At 42.7% G+C, this 17,415-nt stretch overlaps 1 protein-coding gene across 3 annotated transcripts in view; it reads right to left on the minus strand.

Annotated features, from left to right (window-relative positions):
• Positions 1-174: 174 nt before the first annotated feature.
• The window catches only part of LOC118372754 (LIM domain kinase 1-like), an 89,317-nt gene continuing 72,076 nt past the window's right edge, over positions 175-17,415 (minus strand). For all 3 annotated transcript variants that reach the window (XM_052467573.1, XM_052467574.1, XM_052467575.1), the window contains 12 exons: positions 17,157-17,348; positions 14,802-14,907; positions 14,329-14,525; positions 11,931-12,120; positions 11,344-11,430; positions 9,719-9,850; positions 9,303-9,362; positions 8,725-8,790; positions 7,173-7,326; positions 6,352-6,407; positions 5,038-5,195; positions 175-4,730 (listed from right to left, as the gene is read on the minus strand). In XM_052467573.1, the coding sequence (XP_052323533.1) occupies positions 4,541-4,730; positions 5,038-5,195; positions 6,352-6,407; positions 7,173-7,326; positions 8,725-8,790; positions 9,303-9,362; positions 9,719-9,850; positions 11,344-11,430; positions 11,931-12,120; positions 14,329-14,525; positions 14,802-14,907; positions 17,157-17,348 (1,588 nt within the window). In that variant the 3' untranslated portion in view covers positions 175-4,540. The remainder of the gene's footprint in view (positions 4,731-5,037; positions 5,196-6,351; positions 6,408-7,172; positions 7,327-8,724; positions 8,791-9,302; positions 9,363-9,718; positions 9,851-11,343; positions 11,431-11,930; positions 12,121-14,328; positions 14,526-14,801; positions 14,908-17,156; positions 17,349-17,415) is intronic.

The following is a 17,415-nucleotide window of genomic DNA, read 5'->3' on the forward strand; positions in this document are numbered from 1 at the left end:
TGGCACTGAGGAGGGGATGTCTGATCATCATCATCTGGGGTTGATGGGATGAAAGGTGGGTCCTGTCCTCCATTGCATACACAATCTCCTCCTCCAGTAGTACCTTTTTTGTATAGTAGTCATATCAAATGTAAAGGATATAAGTAATTATACAATAAATCACACACTGATCAATTTCATTAAAAGGAGCAACACGTTTATTCCAGCTGTGATGAAATACAGTGGTCTCCTAGGGTTCTCAATGTTCACGTTCAGGATTAAAGTGCAGAAAGGTTCACAGCTTGTGTTGTTTTTGTTTTTTTAAATAAAAGGAAAATAAAATGAACCATAATCCCTAAGATATCAAAAATGGAGAAATATGGAAAATATAAATATGATATACAACAAGAGGACAATTTCATAATAAAACAAAATATCAGCAAGGATGTTAAATCCATTCATTATCATCAGGGTTGAATTTTACACAAAAAAATCAGTTCAAACAAAGGCATTTCGAGTCGAGTCATTGGCAAGGCTAGCTTTAAAACAAACGCATTTAGAGTCGAGTCGTTGGCAAGGCTAGCTTTAAAACAAACGCATTTCGAGTCGAGTCGTTGGCAAGGCTAGCTTTAAAACAAACGCACTTCGAGTCGAGTCGTTGCCAAGGCTAGCTTTAAAACAAACGCATTTCGAGTCGAGTCGTTGGCAAGGCTAGCTTTAAAACAAACGCATTTCGAGTCGAGTCGTTGGCAAGGCTAGCTTTAAAACAAACGTATTTCGAGTCGAGTCGTTGGCAAGGCTAGCTTTAAAACAAACGCATTTCGAGTCGAGTCGTTGGCAAGGCTAGCTTTAAAACAAACGTATTTCGAGTCGAGTCGTTGGCAAGGCTAGCTTTAAAACAAACGCACTTCGAGTCGAGTCGTTGGCAAGGCTAGCTTTAAAACAAACGTATTTCGAGTCGAGTCGTTGGCAAGGCTAGCTTTAAAACAAACGCACTTCGAGTCGAGTCGTTGGCAAGGCTAGCTTTAAAACAAACGTATTTCGAGTCGAGTCGTTGGCAAGGCTAGCTTTAAAACAAACGCATTTCGAGTCGAGTCGTTGGCAAGGCTAGCTTTAAAACAAACGTATTTCGAGTCGAGTCGTTGGCAAGGCTAGCTTTAAAACAAAGGCACAGCATATTGTTCAGCGGTAAGGATACTTTGCAAAGAAGTGCTGCTGACACATTCTCATCCATACATCCATACACATGCTTGACAATGTGGCTTTGACATACATGGTGATACATATTTACAAACATGGCAAAGTCCCATACATACTTCAATTGAATTCCCACACATGCCCATTGATAAACACATTAGCAGAAGATGTGCATAAGAGAGATATTTTCTGTACTGATTTATACATTGACAGGTAGGTAGAGGACTGCATGCTCATTGGAGGCTTATTGTACTACTGTGATTTTGGTGATTGAATAGGCCAGTAAGTGTACCCTTTTCACACAACTGAGCCGATTCCATGACAAGGCAAACAGATGTGCACTACACTGGCCTTGTTTCACATCCAGCCTAGTTTCTGGAATCGTTTTGGAAAGGAAGATATCTAGCCAGCTCAATACTGTTCGGGTTGGCACAATAATGTGAAAAAAGGCACCGTACAAGTGCTCTCCTGATGACAGACTAACAGTGGTTAACCCTCTCTGGACATCACCGTACGGTGAAACAGTCAAGAAAACACAGAACTTAATTCACAAAGGATCGGTCTATAGGCAGCAGACAGACCATGGTTATTTCATCCTCTTTGTAGCAAACTAGAAGAATTTGAAATAACAAGACTGAATAGTTTAGACAATTAGAAGGTAGGCCTGGGAGGTATCTCTTTTGAACCCCTCAATGTTGCATGTACCATGTTTTTAAAGATGAGGATATGTCTGAAATGAGAACCAAGTTGGACACAGACATGCTGTAACAGAGTTATCTAATAATAAATACCTGCAGGCATCAGAATGGCCACCTAACTCTGGTTTGCTACAAAGAAGGAAGAGTTTCCCAGGACATGTTTACAATTTAATTGAAAGGCTCCATCAGTGACTTGCATTCATATTATCAACCGTCATTTTAGTTCTTTATCACAAGTAACCCAAAATTGAAAGTGCAAATCAAAGTACTCAAATCTATACAAAAAGATTTCAGTCATTATATATAAAAAGAGATGCTGTGTTTTTTTTATGTCTTTTGTCATTTTTCCTGTCTCTGTCTGTACACTCTTTCCTGTCTCTGTCTGTACACTCTTTCCTGTCTCTGTCTGTACACTCTTTCCTGTCTCTGTCTGTACACTCTTTCCTGTCTCTGTCTGTACACTCTTTCCTGTCTCTTTCTTTCTTTCCTTTTAATCACAATTTTAGCTTTAAAATTAAAAGAATAGCCTGGTTATACAGCAGAAGTGATCGCAATAGCAAGTACACCATGCAGCTCATCTTCAAGTAGAAAAGAGGGAATAGAGAAAATGTTTGATGGAAAAAGAACACGTGTGAGAGAATGAGAGTGACAATGTGTTCAAGAGAAAGATTCACATACAGTGAGAGATTATTTTCAAGAGAGTGTAGTATGAGAGGCATAACAACAGACATACAATATAGATATTAATTACAGCCAGCAGTTTGTGTGTAAACAGAGGGCCTCCCATAGGGAGTTCCATGTAGAGTAGAGGAGACTTGTGTTGTGACTAAGTTTGTCTCCATGTACTGTAGGACTGAGAGAGGCTTGTGGTCAGAGAGACACTATGATGTGACTGTCTGGCTGTCTCCAACTTCCACAACACATCCACCCTGCTATGGATGACTAAATAACTCTATAGTAACAACTAACAAATTATCCTCAATTTCTTTTGAGAGGAATAAACGGTAAATGTGGCTTGGCATATAATGCCAAACTACATAACCTTCATTTTATGACTCTGTGTTGATTCTCTTGTTATGGTTGCATTCAATTGAGGCGATACCCACAGAGTAGTTATATCCAAGGTCATAGTCAGGGGAATCTCTGGAGTCTAGACGAGATCAAATAACTCGATATGCAGAGAGGAGACGACGGGAGTAAATAGGACACATCTTGTGAGAGTGCTTACACTTACAGTGATGGTCGGTAGGAGTGAGCTAGGACCCTAAGATGCTCTCTTACTTCGCATTAACTTCCTAAAAGCCCCCTACCACTGTCTGGCACTATGGCAACCCAAGACAGGAAGTCATCATCCCTGTCGAAAGTTATCTGCTCCATATCAGCTACCACTGCCTAACTTTTCTTATTCTCCTTCATTTCAACAGGTAGCCCAATAAAAATATGGCAATGTAGCATACATTATAAGTATACAAAATATGTCTGTACATTTAGAATATTTAAAACATTTACAATATGATATTATCACCGGCTATATACATTGGGTGGGTTGAGTTTGAATACATAAGATTTCACCTCGACGTGAATGAGAAGGAAAGAGAGAGTAATAAACATATGAAATGGAAAAATGTATCAAAGGTGTGAAAGAAGTTTACCTCAAAGTCAAGTCAGTGCTGCACAGTGAGAGAAGGAATAGTCATTCATGGACCATATGTTCTACACTACCAGGGGCATCACTTTAAGAATGCATCCCAAATGGCACCCTATAGTGCACTACCTTGGTAATACGCTTTAGCAACTGGTCTTAAGCAGTGCACTATAAAGGGAACAGGATACCATTTGTGACACAACTGTCACCAGTAGAGGGGGAGAGGAGGAGACAACAGACAAGGCTTACTGGACACAGACAGGCCTATTTACAGTCATGCAGTGTTTAAAAAGCTTTTTGTTTATGCTCAAAAGCATTTGCTCTATTATATTGTACATCTGGATTGTGTGTGTGCGTCTCAACTTATGTGTTTCGTATTATCCACATAAAAGGCCCCTCCTTTAACATTTCAAAAAGTGGTTTTGATATCATCAAATTAAATCAAACCAAAGTCACACAGAGGAATACTTTTCAAACACATGATATTGTACAAACACTCTGGAGGAGGGACCCCTACCAATGAGGCTGAAGCATCTTTTTTTTAAGTGACATCTGAAAATGCTTGAACACCATCTCAATAAGATAAAGATGACATGAGTGTTAAGATGGATGTTTTTACAGCTGGGATTGACTGATACTGCTAGCTAGCAGTTGCCAGCCTGACATTCAGCTAAGGTACAGCAATCATGAGACTGAAGCTATGATAGTGGTAATGGTAGTCTGAGTGAGTCTCTCTTGGTTGGAGTTGAATGAGTGAGTGCCTTTAGGCAAGGCTGGCTTTTCCCTTCCTCGGTTCCCCCTGAGTCTATACAGCCCATCGACAGCTCACTGTTAGCCTATATGACCACTGTGACGGCTGTGGCATGAGGAGGTACATACAGAGCTCCTGCCTCACCCCTCCCTGGACAATGCAATGCAACTACTCCAATGCCAGAGGCTCTACTACCCTCCTCAATGACCACCATAACCCCCTCTCTCATGGGCTGAGACCAGCAGCATTCCACTCTGTTACAGATCCCATCTACTCCGGAGTCTCGGGGTGTGGGGGCAGGCCGTTCTCGGACCGCATGGCGGTGCAAGCCATGGTGGGGGCGGTGTGGTTTCCCCAAAACGCTTTGTGTAGTGTGTCGAGCTCGGACACCACCGGCAGGCGGATCTCCAGGTGCATCTTCAGGTTCTCCAGCCACCCCTCCAGCTTGGTGAAGGCGGGGCTACAGAAAGAAGAGCCAATCAGTCATAGGTTAGTGATGTCAAGCTAGATCACATAAGTCAGTTACCGTGGCAGCAATGGGACAGGAGACTTATAATAAACCAACACTCAACATGTATAGTATTGTCAAACAATCAAAGTTAGAATACAGTTTACACTCATAAGTAACTTTATAGACAAATAACTGGAAAAGTGTTCCTGTTTACATAATCCGTGTACAGAAAGTAAACTTGCGTAATCTACACACCAAAAAATCTCACACAGCATGGTGATACATGACTCAGGTCAGTGTCAGACTACACACTCACCGTTTCTCAGCATCCAGGTCACAGCAGAGGGCAGCCATAGGGAAGAAGGCTGGGGGACAGTCTGGAGGACAGAAGTGCTCTAAGAAGCCTGTCACATTCAGACCAAAGTCATGGGCCCTGGGCAAGTAGTCTGGGTCTGCATTCACCCTACCGATGATCTGGAGGGGGAGAGAGAAAGAAAAAGAGAGCGAGATAGAGAGCGAGGGAGTAAGGGAGAGATACACAGTAAGGAAAGGGCAAAAGGCACTGTTGTATATGCTAGGGCAACAACCTCAGACTAATTAACACATAACACCAGTTATGAAGCTGGATCATTAGTCATAAACTAGTATCAGACATCACGACTGCTCGCCAGATTCTCATTTTATTATACTATTTTTGTTATTTAACCTTTATTTAACTAGGCAAGTCAGTTAAGAACAAATTCTTATTTACAATGACGGCCTAACCCGGCCAAACCCTAACCGGGACGACGCTGGGCCATATTGTTCGCCGCCCTATGGGACTCCCAATCACGGCCAGTTGTGATACAGCCCGGAATCAAACCAGGGTCTGTAGTGACACCTCTAGCAATTAGATGCAGTGCCTTACACCACTGCGCCACTCGAGAGGACCTACAGATGTAAGATCTTAATTCGATCACTCTTTTGTTGCTGAGATTTTTCATGCACTGTAGGAAATGCAATAGAACTTTGTGATTGACATAAATTCACTGAAAACCCACACTAACAGATCGTTATATTAACAGTATGTCACGTTCCATGTAGCCTGCTTTTGGCCTAGCCACCAATCAAGCAACATTATGGACTAACAGTTCAAATCCTGTTGCTGCAGGATTATTTTTCTGTGACAATATAGGTGAAATTAAGATCCTACATGTACATCTGACTTACTGTTGTGAGAGTCCAGGTCCAGGGGAAAGGGAGTCCCCAATAACAGAGTATACCAATCATAGAGGGACTGAGGGTATGCCCAATGGGACCACCAAATGGCATCAGATCAGCTAGCTAGACTACAGGTAGCCCCAGTCCCTATCAGTCACCCACCACATAAAGAGAATTTCCCCTCTGTAATCCTGCCTCTGTGGAGTCCCTGCCTAATGACATCCATGTGGAGATAGACTCACTGCATCTCTGACAACAGAATAGTTCAACCCAGTGCTGCTAGGACCAACCCTAATGGTTACCATACTGATTGGTCTCTCTATTTTAACATAACTCAAAAGCATTTCATGAGGAATATGAATACTTTAGACTATTTTACTTTCTCAGCAGCAGGGATTACTTCCATATTCTGCTGTCACGGGGCACTCACCTCACAAAGCATGATCCCGAAGGAAAAGATGTCCACCTTTTCATCATAGCTTTTCCCTGTGAGAGAAGACACTTGTGAGGCTATTGGTTTCAGAGTACTGACAATGTATTACAGTATGTGGAGTTGAAACAACTGAAGAATTCACATTTTTCTGTTTAAAAGCCATATGGTTGTCATTCGATTTAAGTGCAATTCAAGCAATGGTTAAAATAGGTCGACCCTGAACCAGTGGTGTGAAGTACTTGAGTAAAAATACTTTAAAGTAGTACCTAAGTAGATTTTGGGTTATGTGTACTTTACTATTTATATTTTTACAACATTTACTTTACTACGTTCCTAAAGAAAATAATGTACTTTTTACTCCATACATTTTCCCTGACACCCAAAAGTACTTGTTACATTTTGATTGCTAAGCAGGACAAGAAAATGGTCCAATTCACACACTTATCAAGAGAACATTCCTGGTCTTCCCTACCGCCTCTGATCTGGAGGACTCACTAAACACACATGCTTCGTTTGTGAATAATGTCTGAGTGTTGGAGTGTGCCTTTGGCTATGTGTAAATAAATATAAAAACAAGAAAATGGTGTTTGCTTAATTATTTGCTTAATAAAAATCATTTGAAATTATTTATAATTTTACTTTTGATACTTAAGTATATTTAAAACCAAATACTTTTACTCAAGTAGTATTTACTGGGTGACTTTCACTTTTACTTGAGTAGATTTCTATTAAGGTATCTTTACTTTTACTCAAGTATGACAATTGGGTACTTTTCCCACCACTGCCCTGAATACACACACACACGCCTACATACACACCGTGGATCATCTCCGGGGCCATCCAGTAGGGGTTGCCCACTACTGTGTATCTCTTCCTGCGGTCAGGTTTCTTCTGCAGGAGACTCTTGTCCTGGATCTTGTCTTCCACCATCAGCCGAGCCAGCCCAAAGTCTGCCACCACCACACTGTTATTCTGCAGGGAGACAGAGAGGGGACAAACAGAGCAGACAGAGTTACATCTAGTACAACACAATACTAACAACACCAGCCCAAAGTCTGCCACCACCACACTGTTATTCTGCAGGGAGACAGAGAGGGGACAAACAGAGCAGACAGAGTTACATCTAGTACAACACAATACTAACAACACCAGCCCAAAGTCTGCCACCACCACACTGTTATTCTGCAGGGAGACAGAGAGGGGACAAACAGAGCAGACAGAGTTACATCTAGTACAACACAATACTAACAACACCAGCCCAAAGTCTGCCACCACCACACTGTTATTCTGCAGGGAGACAGAGAGGGGACAAACAGAGCAGACAGAGTTACATCTAGTACAACACAATACTAACAACACCAGCCCAAAGTCTGCCACCACCACACTGTTATTCTGCAGGGAGACAGAGAGGGGACAAACAGAGCAGACAGAGTTACATCTAGTACAACACAATACTAACAACACCAGCCCAAAGTCTGCCACCACCACACTGTTATTCTGCAGGGAGACAGAGAGGGGACAAACAGAGCATACCGAGTTACATCTAGTACAACACAATACTAACAACACCAGCCCAAAGTCTGCCACCACCACACTGTTATTCTGCAGGGAGACAGAGGACACACAGACAGAGTCACATCTAATGAATGACAATACTTAGAATACCAAACACACTGCAAACCTACCTACAAGACTATACATCTTACCACAGACATGAAGACAAATGCCAGTTAGAGAGAGAGAGAAAGATAGAGAGGGCACACTCAACAACATAGAGGAATAAAGAGAGTGGATACTATGACTGTTGATTTTGAGAGGTAAAAACACAGACAGACAGGAAGACAGTGTGTCAGTGAGATAACAACACCTGTCAATACAGTATACACCAGAGACCCCAGACTAGTCACCTGCTTATTCAGGTTCAATATAAACCCTATCAGATCTCCGGGTTAGTGTTTTATCAAATACTATACAGGACATAGGAATCCTCATCCTGGTCTGTTTATCTAATACTTTAGGACACAATATCTTTATCCAGTGTTTTCTTCAACATGGATGTTTACCTTGTCAGTTCATAGGAATGGATATATTTTCTACCCTCTATTTGAACAGGTCTAGGTGAAGAAGTGTACAGTACATGGCATGTCACTGCCCTGTAAGGCCTCTGATTTAAGAAGGGCGGCTCTACTGTCCAGTACTTTACCCTAACAAAGGTTTCTCTGTTTTCTAACGTCTAGGAATCTCCATGGTCACATCTCTCTCAACGAGAGACAAACCTGTATGTGATCTAGACATACAGGTGCAAAGTCTTAATCCTCAAAGAAAGCACACGCCCTTTAGAGAGAACATACCTAACATCTCTTTACTCACCTCTCTGACAAGACAGTTGTATGAGTTCAGGTCACGGTGGATTATGTTCACGGAATGCAGATATGACTGGAAGATGGAGAGAAGAGAGAGAGGGATGGAAAGAGAGAGAGAGAGAAAGAAAGAAAACAAGAGTTAGGTATTAAGCCTAAACCTCAAACCAGTGCCTAGTGGAACAAATGTATATTGTTGTTGCTCCTTCTCTCAAACCCTTTTCAGAGTATAGCCTTTGTAAATTCACTAATCTACAGTCATGTGCTATATTCATCACTGTAAACCCAAATCAAAGGCAACACACTATGACTACCCACGATGCCCTAATCCACAAGGAATTCAAGATGTAATTTTCATATAGGGAAATTCTTCTACACGCGATCAACACTGCTGTTACTCTTCCTCTAGATCTCCACTAGAGGGCAGTGTGAGCATGGTTAATTTGACTGCACTGTCTGATATTCTATTCACCACCACTGCACTGCAGTTTCTCTGACAGCAGCAGTGAGCCAATGGTGCCCTGGTCCTGAAAAGACCCATTCAAGAGGCATTCTATACATTTTATTAGGCATGGATCATTCACTCACCATTCCTGCAGCGATGTCTTTAGCAAAGCTCACTCTCTGGTTCCATGGGTAGTTGGTGTCCTGTTAGTAAGACAAACCAGGATAGAATCAGACTCTGGATGTTTCACAGAACATAAACACCAGTGATTAAAACTAAAGAGAGGCTCTCTAATCCTAAACCCTCTGATGAATCTGAGACACAATGTACAACACGCAACTATGCACTCATGGGGACACACAGCCACCCAACCACACACACACAAGCTGGTGCGGTGGCACACCCATACAGAAGTCCATGCAACAAAGTACTACAATCCTACACACACACACACACACACACACACACACACACACACACACACACACACACACACACACACACACACACACGCACACGCACACGCACACGCACACGCACACACACACACACACGTTACCATTTTCTTGATGGTCTCCCTCAGGGTTCCTCCTTTGATGTACTCTGCGATGAAGTTGAGTCTCTTATCTTTGTAAAGGACACCAATGAACTTCAGCACGTTGGGGTGCTCCAGACAACGCATCACCTTCACCTGGAGAGGGAGGAGAGTATGTTAGTTATTGTCCTAGCCCTGACTCCTCATAAAGATCAATCATCTAGGAGCTGTGGGGAGTGGTTGTGTGGGTTTAGTAAAGGCAGTATTTAGTTAAATGAACTGGGTGGGTAGCTAGATAATTAGTGAACAACCTAGACCTCCTTGTCTTCCGCCCTGAGGGTCTCTGTGAGATAGAACTTCCTCCATCCAGAACTCGATTTTAGTCTGTAACCATTTCTTCCTGGTCTAAAACATACAAGATGTCTCCTCTCCTGTCATTAACTTGACATAATTGTAACAAGAAAGAGGAGTAATACGTGGTTATTACAGCCTCCCAGAGCGAGACGAACTAATTAGCTCCTAAAGCAGGTACACATTACATAAGCTACTGTGAAGTCAAGGAAAGGAGAAAACTCTTTAAAGTCTTTGATTTAAAATGGCCGCCAAGGTTTTAAAAATAACTACTATGTCTCTACCATAAGGACCAGACTCCAATCCATCGATCAAGTTAAAAACATCTTGAACTTAGAAACTCAGGAAACCATTCCGAAGGCAGTGTTTGTGTTTTGTGTGATTAGATTGCGAGAGATTGTAATTGGAGTGTTATGCAGGCTAGGCACTAATAAAAGAGTTAGAAAACAAACCGTAGTCTCCATTCCTCTAACTGTTTGTTTGTGGGTGGTCATGGCCTGATGTTTTTACTGTTTACAGAGCTATTAAAAGGACTACGGGTGTTAACCTGCACACCTCAGTGCTCACATTTTTTCCTGAAGAGGAGAGTAGAATGCAGGGTAGGATAGTGTGTGTGTGTGTGTGTGTGTGTGTGTGTGTGTGTGTGTGTGTGTGTGTGTGTGTGTGTGTGTGTGTGTGTGTGTGTGTGTGTGTGCGCGCGCGAGCGAGCGTGCATGTGACTGTCGATGTAAGTGTCTGTGTATCTGGGAGGGATGCGGCCAAGGGTGTATACTGTGTATACCTGTAAAGATTGTCTGTCCACCCCTCACAGCCTAATTAGGAGCTGTAGGGGTGTGTATGACAATCATCTAAACATGACATTCAGAGTTTGACAAACTACATTCTGTGGAAAACGTAGCCCAGGAGGGTTAACAATAGTGGCCAGGGTTGGAAACATGGTAGGTGATCTCTGTCAGTAAACTAAGCCAAAGCATTGTTCTTGATGATACATGTGCTGTAGACACATAGCAAAGGATTGTATTGTTCTTAGATGAAGTGGGAGCTCTTTGGGACAAGCACAACGTTTGTCATTGACTGTGGTGGTTCATTCAAATCATTGGAATAAGGGAAAGAGATGGATGGTGTGCCTTCATAAACCGTTAATATATACGACCAATTTAAAATCTTATGAAATCATTCTTAAGCAAATGGAATTTAGAATATGAACGTATCTCCTGAATTGATCCCGTTGAACCTTGATGGTGACACATCAACAAAGGCAAAAGAAGTCAAGGGTCAAATAGAGTAATGTCACCCACCTCTTTTAGGAATGTCCTCTGTGTCTCGTCATCAAAACGAATCAGCTCCTTCATCACCATCACCTCCCCTGTCTCTTTGTGGGTCACCTGCAGAATCACACACCCAGTGATGTCATCAGCCTGCGCCACAGGGCATGGGGACACTTTCCGTTGTTCAAAGCTAATTTCACCCCAACAGACAACGTCTGGGAAGTTGTTAAGAACTGCTAAGGTATAAAAACACTACATATATGTTGCCCCCCTCTCAAAGCTGATATTTGCTCCCTGCTTGAGTGCATCTTCCAAGCAGCAGATGCAGACATATAGAACATTCTGGTTACATCAGAGGCCATTCTGTAAAACATCTCAATGCTGCCATCTTCTGGAACTTTTGAATACAGAATATATTGCTCCTACGCAGTAACGTTTGACACACATTTAGTAGTGTGAAGTGGGATTTTTAAGGTGTTGGAACTGTCCCCCAAAATGAGTTTCTTTTCCATGGTCATCTTTAACAGAGAGGACAGTCGAACAGACAATGGCCGCGTCACACCCAAGTCATCAGTCAACAAATCAAAACCAGAGTGTGTAGAGGTTGGTGTGTTAACCTTGATGGCCTGTCCGAAGCAGCCTTTTCCGAGCACCTCTCCATGGATGAGGTCTGAAGGCCGGAAGATCCGGTGCATTCGACTGTTGGAGACGACCCGCAGTGACTCGGAGCGGTTAAAGTCCTTCCTCTGAGAGAGAGGGGACGCTGCGTTACTGGAGCACGGAGACTTATCAATACTGTAGCTCCGCCTTGAGAGAGAGGGCCGAGAGGAAGATAGAGAAACAGAGAAAGAGAGAGGGAGAAAGGGATCAAATAAGAGCGAGGGAGTGAGTGAGGGGCAGAGGAAAAAGAGAGAAAGATGGAAAAGGTGGAGACAAAGCCATCATCAGTCTCACAGTGTAACTGACGTGCAACCATATTGTGTTTCAATATTGCGTTTCAATCTATAACAATAATTATTGTTATAGACTAATTAGGAAATGGGAGTGACAGCGTGACTGCAGTTACATATGTAATTGCTCATCCATTTCACTGAAGAACTGAAGTTCCTTGAAATTTTCCGGATTGACTGACCTTCATTACCGTAATGATGGACTGTTGTTTCTCTTTGCTTATTTGAGCTGTTCTTACCATAATATGGACTTGGTATTATACCAAATAGGGCTATCTTCTGTATATAACCCTTACCTTGTCACAACACAACTGATTGGCACAAACGCATTAAGATGGAAAGAAATTCCACAAATTAAGGTTGAACAAGGCACACCTGTTAATTGAAATGCATTCCAAGTAACTACCTCATGAAGCTGGTTGAGAGAATGCCAATAGTGCGCAAAGCTGTCATCAAGGCAAAGGTATCGAAGGTATTTGAAGAATCTAAAATATATTTTGATTTGTTTAACACTTTTTTGGTTACTACATGATTCCATGTGTTATTTCATAGTTTTATTTATTTATTATAATTTTTGATTTAACCTTTATTTAACCAGGTAAGCTAGTTGAGAACAAATTCTCATTTACAACTGCGACCTGGCGACACAAACAACAACACAGAGTTACACATGGAATAAACAAGCGTACAGTTAAGTTAATAACACAATAGAAAAAAAATAATGTTTATATATAGTGTGTGCAAATGGTGTGAGGAGGTAAGGCAATAAATAGGCCATAGAGGTGAAGTAATTACAATTTATAAAATTAACACTGGAGTGATAGATGGGCAAATGGTGATGTGCAAGTAGAAATACTGGTGTGCAAAAGAACTGAAAAGTAAATAAAAACAATATGGGGATGAAGTAGGTAGATTGGGTGGGCTATTTACAGATGGGCTATGTACAGCTGCAGCGATCGGTTAGCTGATGTTTAAAGTTAGTGAGGGAAATATAAGTTTCCAGCTTCAGCGATTTTTGCAACTCGTTTCAGTCATTGGCTGCAGAGAACTGGAAGGAAAGGCGGCCAAAGAAGGTGCTGGCTTTAGGGATGACCAGTGAGATATACCTGCTGGAGCACGTGCTAGGGGTGGGTGAGGTTATCGTGACCAGTGAGCTGAGATAAGGCGGAGCTTTACCTAGCATAGACTTATAGATGACCTGGAGCCAGTGGGTCTGGCGACAAATATGTAGCGAGGGCCAGCCGACTAGAGCATACAGGTCGCAGTGGTGGGTGGTATAAGGGGCATTGGAGACAAAACGGATGGCTCTGTGTTAGACTGCATCCAGTTTGCTGAGTAGAGTATTGGAAGCTATTTTGTAAAAGACATCGCCGAAGTCGAGGATCAGTAGGATAGTCAGTTTTACGAGGGTATGTTTGGCGGTGTGAGTGAAGGAGGCTTTGTTGCGAAATAGGAAGCCGATTCTAGATTTAATTTTGGATTGGAGATGTATAATATGAGTCTGGAAGGAGACTTTACAGTCTAGCCAGACACTTAGGTATTTGTAGTTGTCCACATATTCTAAGTCAGAACCGTCCAGAGTAGTGATGCTAGTCGGCGGGTGGGTGCGGGCACCGGATGGTTGAAAAGCATGCATTTGGTTTTACTAGCATCTAAGAGCAGTTGGAGGCCACGGAAGGAGTGTTGTATGGCATTGAAGCTTGTTTGGAAGTTAGTTAACACAGTGTCCAAAGAAGGACCAGATGTATACAGAATGGCGTCTTCACTATTATTCTACAATGTAGAAAATAGTTAAAAATAAAGAAAAACCCTTGAATGAGTAGGTGTGTCCAAACTTTTGACGGGTACTGTATGTTTAAAATGTGTTTAGTACACGTTGAATGTTTTTATTTATGTATATATATCACATTTAGTTGAAGATTTCATATAAATCTGTATTTTGTTGCGTAATTATTTCCTTTTCTATTCTATTCATACTGTATTTGAGGTTGAAATAAAACAAAACACCATGACTACTACAGCCTTTATTTGTGCGCCTGTAAACGTCACCGCGATTAGTCCTTACGTGATCATGCGTGAACGCAGGTTGTTGATATCTGGGTGTGGGGGCTGAGTGATGGGGAGGATGGGGCTTGGACCGTCAGACAGGGGGGTGGTCAGGGGTCCGCCCACTGTCTCACCCTCTAAACCCCCCTGGTCGTGGGGGTCGTGCTCTATGGTCAGCTGGAGCAGACGACTGGTCTCCTGGATGAGCAGGTCAATCTGGTGGAGGAAGAATATGATCAGTGTAGCATTAGCATGTAGCATAACATATAGAATGTAAAATAGCATATAGCATAACATGTAGTATGATGGCTAAGAGTTTTGATGTTTTCCCCTTAGTGTCCATCAACTCCATGCTCTGATGCAGTAGAATAAACAAGAGTAAGGACTTAAACTTGTATCTTGTAACATCAAGACTCAAATTTCATTAACATCTAAAATCTATGTCATTGATGTCTATCAGCAACACAAGTAAAGAGATGTCAGCTAGGTTACCTCATCGAGAGGAACATTCCTGATGGGTGTTCCGTTGATCTCCAGGATCCGGTCTCCGACATGTATGGAGTTCTTCACATCTGGACTGATCAACTCAGAGTCCACCCTGGAGAAGGAATGAGAGAACAGCGATAAGCAGTTGGAAATACAGTTGAAGTCGGAAGTTTACATACACCTTAGCCAAATACATTTAAACTCAGTTTTTCACAATTCCTGACATTTAATCCTAGTAACAATTCCCTGTCCTAGGTCAGTTAGGGTCACCACGTTATTTTAAGAATGAAATGTCAGAATAATAGTAGAGAGAATTATTTATTTCAGCTTTTATTTCTTTCATCACATTCCCAGTGGGTCAGAAGTTTACATACACTAACTTAGTATTTGGTAGCATTGCCTTTAAATTTTTTAACTTGGGTCAAACGTTTCAGGTAGCCTTCCCACAATAAGTTGGGTGAATTTTGGCCCATTCCTCCTGACAGAGCTGGTGTAACTGAGTCAGGTTTGTAGGCCTCCTTGCTCGCACACACTTTATGCCCACAAATGTTCTATGGGATTGAGGTCAGGGCTTTGTCATGGCCACTCCAATACCTTGACTTTGTTGTCCTTAAGCCATTTTGCCACAACTTTGGAAGTATGCTTTGGGTCATTGTCCATTTGGAGGACCCATTTGTGACCAAGCTTTAACTTCCTGACTGATGTCTTGAGCTTCAATATATCCACATAATTGTCCTGCCTCAGGATGCCATCTATTTTGTGAAGTGCACCAGTCCCTCTCGCAGCAAAGCACCCCCAAAACATGATGCTGCTTCCCCCGTGATTCACGGTTGGGATGGTGTTCTTCGACTTGCAAGCCTCTCCCTTTCCAAGCTTCCCTCTCCCTCCAAACATAACGATGGTCATTATGGCCAAACAGTTCTATTTTTGTTTAATCGGACCAGAGGACATTTCTCCAAAAAGTATGATCTTTGTTCCATTGTGCAGTTGCAAACTGTAGTCTGGCTTTTTTTATGGCGATTTTGGAGCAGTGACTTCTTCCTTGCTGAGCGGCCTCTCAGGTTATGTCGATATAAGACTCCCTTTACGTGACAACGTGTCTCCTTCCCGAGCGGTATGACGGCTGCGTGGTCCCATGGTGTTTATACTTGCGTACTATTGTTTGTACAGATGAACATGGTACCTTCAGGCGTTTGGAAATTGCTCCCAAGGATGAACCAGACTTGTGGCGGTCTACAATTTTTTCTGAGGTCTTGGCTGATTAATTTTGATTTTCCCGTGATGTCAGGCAAAGAGCCACTGAGTTTGAAGGTAGGCCTTGAAATGCATCCACGGGTACACCTCCAATTGACTCAAATGATGTCAATTCGCCTATCAGAAGCTTCTAAAGCCATGACATAATTTTCTGGAATTTTCCAAGCTATTTAAAAAGGCACAGTCAATTTAGTGTATGTAAACTTCTGACCCACTGGAATTGTGATACTTTGAAGTATAAGTGAAATAATCTGTCTGTAAACAATTGTTGGAAAAATTACTTATGTCATGCACAAAGTAGATGTCCTAACCGACTTGCCAAAACTATAGTTTGTTAACAAGAAATGTGTGGAGTCGTTGAAAAATGAGTTTTTATGACTCCAACCGAAGTGTATGTAAACTTCCGACTTCAACTGTAGATTTAACCTCGATATCCATCTTTCTCACATTCCATTAGCCGAGTGATTACATCATAAGTCTAGGAAGTATGACAATGTGAGACTATAGAAAATCTAGCATGTACAGAATGGTATACTGGTCCACTGGAAAGATAGAAGACAGAACAGCGTACCTACTGCTAGATCCTTTCCATCCCTTTTGTTGTACAAGGACATGGGTATAGTATTTTTATCTACACTGGATTTAAATAACAATGTCCTCACTTTCCCTCACTTCCATTCTGAGTCTCTAACTTCCATGTCTCCCATTCAGTAATCTCCCATACTTCCGTTAGCCTCCCGATCCATCCCCACTCCATCCCCCCTCCTTCCCTTCCCTCCCCACTCCATCCCCCTCCCCTCCCCACTCCATCCTCCTCACCTCCCCACTCCATCCTCCTCACTCCATCCCCCCTCCCCTCCCCATCCCTCCCCCTCCCCACTCCATCCTCCTCCCCTCCCCACCCCACTCCATTCCCCTTCCCTTCCCTCCCCACTCCATCCCCCTCCCCTCCCCACTCCATCCCCCTTCCCTCCCCTCTTAACTATTCTATTCAATAGTTAATTAAACCAGGAAGTCCCACTGAGATAAGGAATACTCTTTTCCATCTCTCTCCCTTTCCCACCATATCTCAACCCTCCATCACTCCTACCCCTTCTCTATACTCACTGTGATACCCTGACAGTGCGTTCGGGGCCGTAGCCGTTGGGGCTGACAGGCTGGTTGATGGCGACTGAGATCCCTCTCCGCCCGTCTGTGGAGGCTGGGATGGACACCAGGGTCACCGTGTGGGGAATCCTGGCGCATGGTGAGTCTGGCAGGGACACCGGCGTCACGATAGTCCGGTAGTAACAGAGGCCACTGTCAAGGGAGAAAGGGGAGAGAGGCAGGGGGAGGTCAGCATAGATAGAACAGAAAAGTGTACGAA

Source organism: Oncorhynchus keta, chromosome 18 (genome assembly GCF_023373465.1).
Source record: "Oncorhynchus keta strain PuntledgeMale-10-30-2019 chromosome 18, Oket_V2, whole genome shotgun sequence".
In the NCBI taxonomy this organism is placed as follows: domain Eukaryota; kingdom Metazoa; phylum Chordata; class Actinopteri; order Salmoniformes; family Salmonidae; genus Oncorhynchus; species Oncorhynchus keta.